The sequence below is a fragment of the Adiantum capillus-veneris genome, chromosome 7 (assembly GCF_014529385.1).
Source record: "Adiantum capillus-veneris isolate H3 chromosome 7, ASM1452938v2, whole genome shotgun sequence".
Lineage (NCBI taxonomy): Eukaryota > Viridiplantae > Streptophyta > Polypodiopsida > Polypodiales > Pteridaceae > Adiantum > Adiantum capillus-veneris.
The window spans coordinates 40,287,538-40,300,405 of record NC_140937.1 but is presented as its reverse complement, the minus strand read 5'-3'; the positions used below and the strand labels follow the sequence as shown (position 1 = coordinate 40,300,405).

At 44.5% G+C, this 12,868-nt stretch overlaps 1 protein-coding gene across 3 annotated transcripts in view; it reads right to left on the bottom strand.

Moving 5' to 3' along the window:
• LOC147453722 (ran-specific GTPase-activating protein 30-like) overlaps positions 1-12,868 on the bottom strand; it is a 101,955-nt gene that overhangs the window by 34,946 nt on the left and 54,141 nt on the right. For all 3 annotated transcript variants that reach the window (XM_086515828.1, XM_086515826.1, XM_086515827.1), the window contains exons 6-10: positions 11,788-11,896; positions 11,498-11,680; positions 11,348-11,414; positions 11,182-11,249; positions 10,896-10,931 (exon numbers count right to left, since the gene is read on the bottom strand). In XM_086515828.1, the coding sequence (XP_086371954.1) occupies positions 10,896-10,931; positions 11,182-11,249; positions 11,348-11,414; positions 11,498-11,680; positions 11,788-11,896 (463 nt within the window). The remainder of the gene's footprint in view (positions 1-10,895; positions 10,932-11,181; positions 11,250-11,347; positions 11,415-11,497; positions 11,681-11,787; positions 11,897-12,868) is intronic.

Here is a 12,868-nt window from a genome sequence, read left to right as displayed (position 1 = left end):
GGAAGTCTAAGTCTCGCCCAGTGAGTGATACTTCTACAGAGGACTCGTCTACGGACAGTTCAAACTCTGACAACGGAAACTTTTATGCGAACAAGAAGATTTTTTACAAAGCCAACCAGTATGACTTTCTCGAAGATAAAAGCAAGAAAGTCCGAGAGTTTAAGGAAGGTGGCCACTCGATCAAGTTTGATACTTTTTTAGGATACTCGGATGCTTCGAAGGCTTTGTCATGCGAAGCGGGGCTTTGCCATTCACTCTGGCAATTTGACCTACCCCACAGATAAGGCCATGACACAACGAGCCGAACAGACTTCTGGGAATGAAAGTAGAAAAAAAAGAGCAACCCAGAGAAAAAGGATGCACGACCCAAGCTTACTCCTCAGGAGAGAGCTCGCTTCATCAGAGAGGGGAAGTGCTTTGGATGCGGGGAACATGGACATATCTCCGCGAAGTGCCCTAAAAAGGCACAAAAAGAACAAAATGATAAAGACGACGACAGGCCTGAGAGTTCAAGAGCAGCTGAGGAATGTGGCAGAAAAGGCAGATAGAAAAGCAGAACTGGTACCACATGGCGTGGGACCTGCACCGAATCTAATGAATGAAAGTACAAACTTTGCCTCTTTTGGGGCAAAGTGAAGGATCATGAAGCTCTTTTGAAGGAGCCAAGGCCAACTTCTTTTCACTTGGAATTGGCGGCTAGATTTGGAATTACGCCCGACAGACTGATGCCACAGGCGGAGGTAGTTCGCCTGGCACCCGGATGGGATGTTGCCATTACACCGAGCATTGGCAAACTTTGTTTGCAATGACAGGGGTGTTCAGGGCACGCGAGTGACGTTCTACTCAGGATCCCTTGGTACCACAAGAACTACGCCGTGGTTGACTACCGGGCCGAGAAAGCGACTTTGATAAATGAAGGGCTTAGAGATTGTACTTGATGAACTTCAGTTTCTTACTCATTCTTTTGGGAGAGAACTGAACGATGGATAAAGGTTGAATATGTTTTGACCTGATCAAAAGAACGCCAAGATTTTTCTCCACACTCATGCTGATTGCTTTTTAGAGGGCCTGAAGATCAAACCATTGATTTGATACCTAGAAGCACGCCACCGAATCGGCCACCTTACCGTGTGAGCCGAGTACAGAATGAAAAGATTATGAACCCAGTGAAACACCTCTTGGAAAAGGGTCTTGTCCAGCCTAGTACTTCACCGTATTGCTCTCCAATGTTGTTGGTTTTGAAGAAAGACGGATCTTGGAGAATGTGCATCGATTATAGCACTCTCAACGAAATCACCATAAGGAACAGATTTCCGATTCCTAGGATCGATGATATACTCGACAGGTTACAGGGATCCTCGTGCTTTAGCAGGATTGACTTGAAGAGTGGATATCATCAGATCAGGATAGCGCCAGGAGATGTCTACAAGACAGCTTTTCGGACGACTTTTGGGTTATTTGAGTTTTTGGTGATGCCTTTTGGCTTAACCAATGCTTCTGCGACATTTAACCAGATGATGGACAGGATTTTTCGAGAGTACAGGCTATTTGTTGGCACTTTCTTTGACGACATCATTGTTTTCTCCAAGAATGAGGCAAAACATAGAGATCATCTGCTTCAAGTCTTTCAGGCATTACGAGATCACACGTTAGTGATTAATGCAAAGAAAAGTGAATTTTTCCTACCAGAGATACACTTTTTGGGACACATTGTGTAAGCAGCAGGAGTGCAAATGGACCCGGCCAAGATAGAGACTATCCGTGATTGGCCCGATTTGAGGAATGTCCATGAAGTTAGAAGCTTCTTGGGACTTTGTTCGTACTACAGGCGGTTCATACGAAAGTTTGCAGAGGTTGCTTCCCCTTTGCATACCCTGACACAGAAAGGAGTACCTTTTCCGTGGGGACCCACAGAGGTGACTGCCTTTCGAACATTGAAAGAGAAATTGACTACGGGACCTATTTTGACTTTGCCGGACTTGTAGAAGTCATTTGAAGTATATTGTGATGCTTGTGGTCGTAGTCTGGGTAGGGTCTTGATGCAAGAAGGCCATGTCATAGCTTACGAGAGCCGTTTGTTCTCTAGGCCGGAGATGACAGCACAGATTTATCAGAAAGAGCTTTTGGCGGTTATCCATGCTATTACTCAATGGCGGCATTACCTACTCGGAGCGGATTTTACTGTCTTTACAGACCATCAGAGTTTGCGCTACTTCTTGTCACAGAAGCATCGTTCGGAAAAGCAGATGCGGTGGGCGAACATCTTGTCACAGTTCCACTTCCAGATTGTCCATGTGCAGGGACAAAAGAATGTGGTGGCAAATGCTTTGTCTCAAAAACCGTTGGTTCTGGCTATTTCCGCGATACATCATAGGAGCTTCGAGGATATGGTCGATCAGTATGCCACAGATACAGATTTTGCAGATATTTTCACACGGATACGGGATGGGGAGACAGTAGCTGGATACTCCCTTCGGGAAGGCTACTTGATGAAAAAGACTATGTTGTGCGTTACACAGCCATTGAGGGAAAAGGTTATGACTGAATGCCACTGTCCACCTTTTACAGGTCACCGTGGCATTGCTACCACCATGAAAGGGGTAGAGAGATACTTCTTTTGGCCGTGACTCAAAAAGGACGTGGAAGAGTTGTGCGCAATATGCCAGAAGGTCAAGTTTGACAGGCATAAGGCACAGGGATTGTAACACCCTTTACCCATACCCACCCGCCCCTGGGAAAGTATTGAAATGGATTTCATTTTTGATCTCCCGATTACACAGAATGATCACGATGATTTTCCGATTACATGGCACGTCTGAGACGATTGTCTCCAACAGAGACCCCAGATTTATGAGTTTGTTTTGGAAGGCAATTTGGGAGAACATTGGCACGCGGTTGCAGTTCTCGTCATCGTTCCACTTGCAGACTGACAGGCAATCTGAGATTGCCAATTCAGTGGTTTTAGATTTATTGAAGTCTTGTATCTCGGATCAGAAGACTCAATGGGAAAATAACTTACCTTGGTGGAATTTGCCTACAATAACATGATACACTCTTCGGCGGGGAAGACGCCATGTGAGATTGTTGAAAGTGATGCGAAGGTTCCATCCTTCCTAAGCACGAAAGATTAGATATTGGAAGCGGATGAATATTCGCGAGATTTGGATATGGCTTTTGCCAAGGTTCGCGAGACTTTGCAGGAGTCTTCGCGAGACTTTGCAGGAGTCTCAAGAACGACAAACAAAGGCAGTGGATTGCCATCGTCGCGACTTGAAATTGAAGGAGGATGGTTGGGTGCTCTTACATTTTGAGAAGGCACGCCTACGAAAGAAAAAGGGAAAGGAGAGGCTTTTTCCAAAGCTTAGTATGCGATACTACGGATCTTTCCAGATCACTGACAAGATAAATGATGTCTCCTTCCATTGAAACTACCAGATACTTGGAGGATTCACAATGCATTGCATGTGAATCTCTTGAAACCTGTTAAGGGTGATGTGCTTGATGATGGGGAGCCTGATGAGCAACCCGGAGTGGAAGAAAACGAGGAGATCCTTGTTCCTGAATAGATTTTGGCACATAACGATACGAAGAAAGGTAAAGTCCGAAGGCGGTTCTTGGTTAAGTTCAAGAACTTTCCTGCATTTGATGCGAAGTGGATGGAGGAGGAGGACCTAGCAGATACTCCTCGGATTGTGAAACTTTACCTCGATGTATTGGTTTAGCATAGTCTACTCCAAACGAAACCCAGAAATTCAGCTTGGCCGAAGATCTGGTGCAGTGGGATGCACAAGAGGGGAGTTACTCCGCTCCTTTGTCAACAGATGCCTTGATTTTGATACTAAAGTCACTGATGTCTCTTTGAGCTTCAGGGATACTGAGAGCTGACAGTATTCTGCTGGATGACTTTATGAAATGGAATTCGTGATAATGATACTGATTTGTTCTCGACTTCTTGTGAGTGCAGGAACTGACAAACGAAATGACTGCAACATTTTGGTCTGATTGATCTCGAATAGACATGATTGCAATAGGGGTTAGTCAATCGAACATCGATGAGGTCCCAATTGGACCTAGATGTGATTGCTAGCTACATTGCCGATAAACCATGCTCTAAGATCCGAATGAATGTTGAATGTCATGTGATGTCCTGTGATGTCTGGTGATGTCGTGTGATGTGACTGTCGATTTCGTACATGTGCTAGATGTGTGTTCCTAGTACGTAGGTACTAACAGTCAGTGTCTGCTAAGACGGTTTATGGCTTTTGTCGGTTTTGCAGGCGTAATCGCCGTGGATTACAATGCTTTCAAGAGGGGGGTATGTCACAAAGTGATGGCGTGGCTACGGACAGCAGAAACCCTAATTTCTTCCAGAAACCCTCAAATTCCCGCAAACCCTAATTTCTGGAGGCTTATTGAAAAAAAAAAATTATAGAAAGATGAGCGACGCAGATTTTGCTTTTCCTCTACCTAATGAGAAAGAGAGAGAGAATGCTTTTGCTTTCAAGTTTTGACTCTGTGAGAGAGAGGGAGAGCAATTGCTTTTGATTTGAAGCTTTTGGGGCTCTGCTTTTGGGAATCCCTTGTAACCTTTAAATTAGTGGTGAGGGCCTCACTTCTAAGGACATCTGGACGCAGAGTCTGAGAGTGAGCCACTCTCTTGTACTTTGATGTTTGATTAATACAAAAAGAAATACCGAAAGGGGCGCCAGTCTTTGGAGCCAATATCTCTAGGCACGGAACTCTGCCGGGCCAGTGTAAATCTATTGTGATCTGTGACTTGTTTTGAAGTGGTTATTTGGTGCTGTCGCGGCTGATTCTTGACTTGGAGTGTCCAAGTCTGTTACAAGGAGGATGATTAGGTGCTCTTACGTTTTGAGAAGGCACGCCTGAGAAAGAAAAAGGCAAAGGAGAGGCGTTTTCCAAGCTTAGTATGCGATACTACGGACCTTTCCAGATCTCTGAAAAGATCAACGATGTCTTCTTCCGACTGAAACTGCCTGACACTTTGAGGATTCACAATGCATTTCATGTGAGTCTCTTGAAACCTTTTAAAGGTGATGTGCCACATGATGGGGAGCCCGATGAGCAACCCGAAGTAGAGAAAACGAGGAGATCCTTGTTTCTGAACAGATTTTGGCACACAAGGACACAAAGAATAAAGGTAAAGTAAGAAGGCGGTTCTTGGTTAAGTTCAAGAACTATCCTACATTGGATGCAAAGTGGATGGAGGAGGAGGACCTAGCAGATACTCCTCAGATTGTGAAACTTCAACTCGAAGCATTTGGTTTAGCATAGTCTATTCGAAATGGAACCCAGAATTCAGCTTGGCCGAAGATCTGGTGCAGTGGGATGAACAAGAGTGGAGTTACTCCGCTCCTTTGTGAACAGATGCCTTGATTTTAGAATACTAGAGTCACTGATGTCTCTTTGAGCTTCAGGGATACTAAGAGCTGACAATATTCTGTTGTATGACTTTATGAAATGGAATTCCGGAATACGAAACTGATTTGTTCTTGACTTGTTTTAAGTGCAGGAATTGATAGACGAAATGACTGCAGCATTTTGGTCTGAATGATCTCGAATAGACATGGTTGCAATAGGGGTTAGTCAATCGGGCATCTATAAGGTCCTGGCTGGATCTAGATGCGATTGCTAACTGCATTGCCGATAAATCATGGTCTAAGATCCGAATGAATGTTGAATGTCATGTAATGTCCTTTGATGTCGTGTCGATTGGTATATGTGCTAGATGTGTGTTCCTAGTACGTAGGTACTAACAGTCAGTGTCTGCTAAAACGGTTTATGGTCTCTGTCTATTTTGCAGGCGTACAATGCTTTCAAGAGAGGGGTGTGTCACAAAGTGATGACGTAGCTGCCCGCTACTGGAAACCCTAATTGCAGAAACCCGAACCCTAACCCTAACCCTAACTACAGAAATGACACGTGGCAGCTCGTGAAACGCGGAATTTCCATACACTTGCTAATGTGGCAACCCGCAAAACGTAGTGGAATTTTCGGCAGACTCTAGAGTCAACAAGGCTCTCTCTCTCTCTCTCTCTCTCTCTCTCTCTCTCTCTCTCTCTCTCTCTCTCTCCCTCCCCCCGTCCCTCCCCCCTCAAGCTCTCAAGTCTATACGACACACGTTGGCCATAGCAAGGTTGGGTCTTCAAATCAAGTTTTTTGTGAGTATTAGAGTCAAAGGACTCTGACACTACTATTGTTCAATCACAGAGAGCTTAAAATTGCATTATTTGGGTGTTTTTATGCCTCCCATTCCGTGCCGTTCCCGTTCCGAACCCCTCACCGTTCCCCCGTTCCACAGGGGATCCCGTCGCCGTTCCCGTTCTGCACATACCCGATACACATATACCCGATACAGTTTCATGTCAAAGACTGATTCTGTCTACATAGCTTTCTGTGTGTTTCGCTTTCTTTGAGCTTTGAAACGAAACGTTTCAGAAACCTCGAAACCTCGAAACGCTTCATGTCACACTGGCCCGGATGCTTTATACAGTGAGGCCCCATGGCCTCCTTATAAACAACACAAGGGTTGCCTAAAAGCAGAGCCCCAAAAGCAATCAGTTCAATAGAACTAAACCCTAAAAGCATCTGCTCCTAAAAGCTAACGCTAGAAACTTAAAGCAGCCAACAAAAATTGCGGAAATCCGTACAGCCTGCCACGTGGTATCAGCAACACAAAACGCAGAAAATCCGTCTTGTCCTGCCGCGTCATCGTCCGTATGGACTACCACGTCAATATGTTAGCGCATTTTATGGAAAACCTCCTCAGAGTTCAAGCTTTGGGCTTTTAGGGTTTTAGGCCCCACGGTCGGTGCTCAAAAGTTCTTTAAGTTGGTCGGCTCAGTTTCTCTTGTCCACTTGGCCATTTCTCTTCCAGTTGGTCATGCCACGTCATCACTTTGCGACATTCCCTCCTATTAAAAGAATTGTAATCGCCCATGATTACGCCTGCAAAAACAACCAAACGACAAACTTTCTTCAGTAGACAGTGACTTTATGCATGCACCAGACTTTATGTATTTATGTCAGGTGCAGCAGAAGTGTTTAAGGATTTAGCTCGGATCTAGTACTCCGCACAAACACAAGGTTACTTTACTTTACTTGAAAAGAGAAACTGACCTGAACACAAAGAGAGAGGCAAAGAGAGACGACACCCCATGTCGGGTCCCAACCACCCTTAGGGGCCCACTTGCTCTATTGCCAGAGCAAGTACTTGCTTTATTACTTGCACAAAATGCTAATATAATGATGCTAATGCTAATAGGTACTTGCTGTAGATGCTTGATGCTACGATGTTAAGGCTGAGATGCTTACAACGCTAGACTGACTGGATAAAGTCTCCGACTACGACGAGGCTATGGACTGATCTACTATCGCCGGTGGCGGCGATGGGCTGAAAACTGAAAACACTGGCTGATTTGAGGGCTGAATGCTGATGACGATGCTAGGGCCGAACTGCTGTAAAAACGCTAGGTACTGATACTGGCTGATCTAGGAAAACGCTAATGCTGAGGTAGGCTGAGGAAACGTTGGCAATCTGGGCTGATTGCTGAAAACACTGATGAGGTATGATTGGAAACGCTGGTATCGAGCTGCAAGTACTTTGGTGCTTGGTACTGTGGATCTTGACTTCCGGTTCTTCTGCTTCTTCTTGCCGCAAGCAATGACCCACCAGATCACTTATGCAGTAAAATGATGCTGGGTCGAGCAATATAATCCTAGCCCCCACCATTTGGAAAATAATGCCAAGAAGTCACTTATTGATAAATTGACTGTAGGGGCTATTCCCACGCCTGAATGCTTAAATGATTGTACTGTGCAAGAGAGGGCATGCAATTACGACCTGCCTGGACATGCACGTCCTGCTAGAGGCTCACAAAGTGCCAAGCTAGATCCTAAGCTAAACCAGGATTGACGACTGTAGCCGTAGCTTGTCCACGTGGCGCAACTGCAGTGCGCACATCACATCCCCCCCTGTTAAAGGTGAGACACAATTGTTGACCTTCCACCTTTGGATACTTTCTGTACTTCTGATGTTAAATGCTTCTGATGCTTGTGGATGCATAAGCCGATGAAAACTCCTCCAAACTTGTGGATACTGCGGATGTAGGTACTGCTACGATGTAAACACCAACCATACGAGTTACTAAGTAGCCTTACTATTGTCGCAGAATACTAGCCTTGATGTTGACTCTGCCCTGCGAGCAAGTACTACCACTCGAATAGCCCTATTATGAAAACATTGCGGGTGAAGCTGAAAGGTAAGGGTGCTCGGAGGTATTTCCAAGGGTTGTCGGTCGACGGAAGTGGATGCACATTACATGCGAATGAGAATGTAGAAGAGGGTTAGGAATCCTTGTACCAACTCCTTCCAAGGAGGCAAGTAGATCTTGGTACTCGGGATCTAGATTGTCGTGTATCCGATGTTGATCTTTGTTCAAAGACTTAGCGATGAAGACGGGAGCGTGCCCGATGCGCGATGGACTAAGGGGGGAGTGGCTAATAAGTCCGGGATCGGGACACGAACATTCTTTGAGAAAAAAAAATTGAAAGAGGTTCTTTGGGTTCTTGGTTTTGCTTGAGTTCTTGATTGAAGATTCTTCCCTTGAGTTTGCGAAGCGGAAGCACGCACAGAGCTCTCATACCAATGTCAGTTGCAGCGGAAGTGTTTAAGGATTTAGTTCGGATCTAGTACTCCGCACAAACACATAGTTACTTTACTTTACTTGAAAAGAAAAACTGAACTGAACACAATGAACGAGACAGAGGCAGAGAGAGACAAAAGAGAGACAACACATGTCGGGTCCCAACCACCCTCAAGGGCCCCCTTGCTATGTTGCCAAAGCGAGTACTTGCTTTATTACTTGCACAAAATGCTAAGATGCTAATGCTAAGATGCTGATAGGTATTTGCTGTAGATGCTTGATGCTGCGATGCTAAGGCTGAGATGCTAAAAACGCTAGACCGACTAGATGGAATCTGCGACTGCGATGGGCTATGGGTTGATCTGCTATCGCCGGTGACGGCAATGGGCTGAAAACTGAAAAACGCTGGCTGATCTGAGTGCTGATTGCTGATGACGATGCTAGGGCTGAACTGCTGTAAAAACGCCCGGTACTGATACTGGCTGATCTAGGAAAACGCTGATGCTGAGGATAGGCTGAGGAAATGCTGGCAATCAGGGCTGATTGCTGAAAACACTGATGAGGTATGGCTGGAAATGCTGGTACTGATCCTGCGGGTACTTTGGTGCTTGGTACTGTGGATCCTGACTTCCAGTTCTTCTGCTGCTTCTTGCCTTAAGCGATGACCCACCAGATCACTTATGTAGGAAAATGATGCTGGGTCGAGCAGTATAATCCTAGCCCCCCGGATTTGGAAAATAATGCCAGGGAGTCACTTATTAAGAAATTGACTGAAGGGGCTGCTCCCACGCCTGAGTGCTTAAATGACTGTACTGAGCAAGAGAGGGTATGCAATTATGACCTGCCTGGACATGCACATCCTGCTAGAGTCTCACAAAGTGCCAGGCTAGATCCTAAGCTACACTAGGACTGACGACTGTAGCAGTAGCTTGACGCAACTGCAGTGCACACGTGACACTTTACGAATCCAGCACTTCTACAAAGACACAAAAGCTGAATTTTTTAAGTTAAAAACATTTGATTTTTTTATTTGTTTTTTGAACAACATGTCTTATACTTCTTTTAAGTGTTCAAAATGCACCCTTGGATGGTATCAAACATTGGAGGCCAATAATGATCCTGAACTCAGCCTATAAAACCTGAAAGCTCTGAGTTTGAATATCCATTTACTCCTTGGAAACTTGATTCATGCTCAAACTCGTTTTGTCAACGAGTACAGTATCCTAAACAATGTCATCAACTAGCTTTGGCTCATATGCGCGATGAGGATCTGATGGTATTGCTCAGAATGCTTACGATCAGGTGGGTTGGAGCTTTCTAGACTACGCTGAGGATGGGCTTTGCACTGGGGCATGGACCAAGCTTTGTATCGTCTAGATCTGTCAGATAGGGCTGTCCTCTTGCGCCTTTCCTACTTTTTTCTTCAGAGGCACTGAATAGCTATCTAACAGCTCAAGCTATTTGGCTTGGACGATGCATATGCCTATTTGTGACAAGGAGTAGTTAGATGAGGAGTTTGCTGATGACACTGTGCCATATTTGCATGCCAACAAGCTCTTGAGAAATTTTGTGTGACATTTTATGAGGCCAATTTACAGAGCTTCCAGCACGCTCTTGAGACATTTTGTGCCTTCGGGCACGCTGATCAACTAGCGCAAGATGGTTTCTTTTTGGATTGGTCAGTCACCACCCCTGATTTGTCTTCTGGAGAGGGTTTTCGTTGGATCCCTCCTAGGACATCTGTCCAATACTTGGGCTGCAAGTAGGCCTTGATCTGACACTGGAGCAGCAGATTGCACCCCTCCTCTCGAGCATTAGGAGGAAGCTTCTTGGCTGGAGCTCACCACACATCGCTCTCACAGGAGGATTTTGGTGGGCAACCAGGCGCTCTTGGCAATGATGTAGTACATAACACCTTCTTGAATTTTTTCGAGCTCCTATAAAGGTCAGAATGCATCCGCCAATGGCTCCCTCCTATGGTAGAGACTAGGCCCCCAAATCTCCATACCATGTCATTAGCATATTATGATTTAAGTGAAACATTATCTTTATTAACATCCCCAATGCTGAATAGAGAAAGTCACTTCTACACTTTTGGTACTGCACCTTAAATTAAATTAGCAAATTAAAAACGGAAAAGAAAATACAGATTGACAGAAATAAGACTGCCAGTAGGCATCATGCTTCTCAATAACTTAACAGACAAGGCATGAAGAGCTTATAGCTTACTTGCAGCGCATAATGTGATAGTTTTTGTGAATTGTCCTGCAAAACAGAAGCTGTAATTCTAAGGAATAGGTGTTTACACATTCAGAACAAACTTGATCATTGAATAAGCCTATCAAACCATAAGGACATACAAGCAAAACTAAGAACATGTGAAGTGAGTGATTCGGAGTACCATCTGCAATTACAATAAACAAGTGTCAATAAATTTCTGGTAAGTTCATACATCCATTTAAGGTTTTGTACTTAGGGGCTTTTCATTGTTTAAGAGTTGTCGCAAGGGATGTACCAGATCAAGAAGCAAGACACCCTCGAGATTGTGCTCCCCAAGTCCCAATACATGCAGAGTTGATGACCCTACAATTTAGAGAAAAGCAACATCAAATCCCATCCAATGCAACTAGATTATCAGCTAGATATGCTAAGACGGAAAATGACTTTTACACGGTCCTAACCTATAGCTGCTATTTTGTCCACTGAAAAACTTAAGAGCCGCAAATCATCCTCCTCTGATGATTTTTCCTAAAATTCAGTCTTGTAGATAAGAATCGACCAAACAGTAGAACAAATTCCTAAGTTTTCAAGCTTAATAAAACAAATCTTACATCACTGAAGAGAAGATCAAACTCATCGATTTTATTGCCTACAGTACTCGCAGATTTTCGTAAAGAGGTATGACATAAAAGCATTTTCTCTTGCCATCTAGGCAATGTCAGCCTGGTCTCAAATTTATGAAGCTTAGAAGTCATGCTCATTACTAGCCCATCCTTCTCTTCTGCACAGCGTATCTGGATTAAATTGAACATGTTAGCATGCTTGTCAGGTAATAAAAGTGGAGTGTGATACATAAAGCAAATTGGTACAAACTTCAAAAGGAGAGCAAAAGAATACATGCCAGATGACTGGCTTCCATCAATCTCGAGGGCGACAGCTCCACATGAGCTGTTCTAAGAAGTGATACAGCATTCACAGCTAATGCAAGATATGGTAGGATTGAGTCCAATCTGCAATTGAAATACAGGAACAGACCAATAGCAATTAGTCTCCTCTGAATATTTTCTAAAAGGCTTCAACACACCAAAGACCTACTTGATATTTTTTTCCCCAATATAGATCCTCCTTTTATTTAAAACACTGCCAAGCAGGCTACATCAACCCCACCAAAGAGGAAAACATGTCCTATTCACGAGAGGCTAAAGAAACTCTTGGGGACCCCTCTCAGCTCAGTCTAAGCCACCCTGCATGTTATCATACTGTCCTCTGAGAAAAATGGATCAATTCAAGCCGGAAGGCTCAAACGGTCATTGTTGGTGACTTGAGTCGCTCCTCAAAAACTTGGAACCTTTGAGCCCTCCAAATAAGCCAGATGGCAAAGCTGTTCATCAGCTGCCATCATAAATCTCTCTCCTGGTCCATGACTGTGGAAAAAGTCTAACGTGGGGCATTGCAGAAGACGCCAATCCTAGAGCTGGATGGCCAAGCTGCCCGGCTCAGTCACGTATCCAAGTGCTGGGCCAAGAGAGCTCACCAAACAGCTACTCCCCAAGTATAGGTTTGTTACAGGCTTGGACACTCCAAGCGAGAAATCAATAGCAACACACGAACAAAAACTGCAAATAACTGAAATGAACTTGAGTAGAGAAATGAAAGGAAATGTTATATTAACGTCTTCAAAAGGCCAAAGTGACCTATGAGACCAGAAAGTTACAATGTGGTGGATCTGATACAAAGTCAGAGTAACAAAAATAACAGCAATAACAACATACCTAACAAAATAAATATACTATGGAATCCTAAGCCGCTTGATGTGAACTAAGCAGCTGGGTGGGATAGCTAAATAGCTAAATCACAGGAGATCCAGCATCGGTCGCTGGCGGATCTCATCAATATCCTCCATGGTCAATAGTCTGACCGGGAGGCGTGCATGCCTCGCCAAAGTGACTCAAATCTTCTGATGTAGCCTCCATCGATGCTGT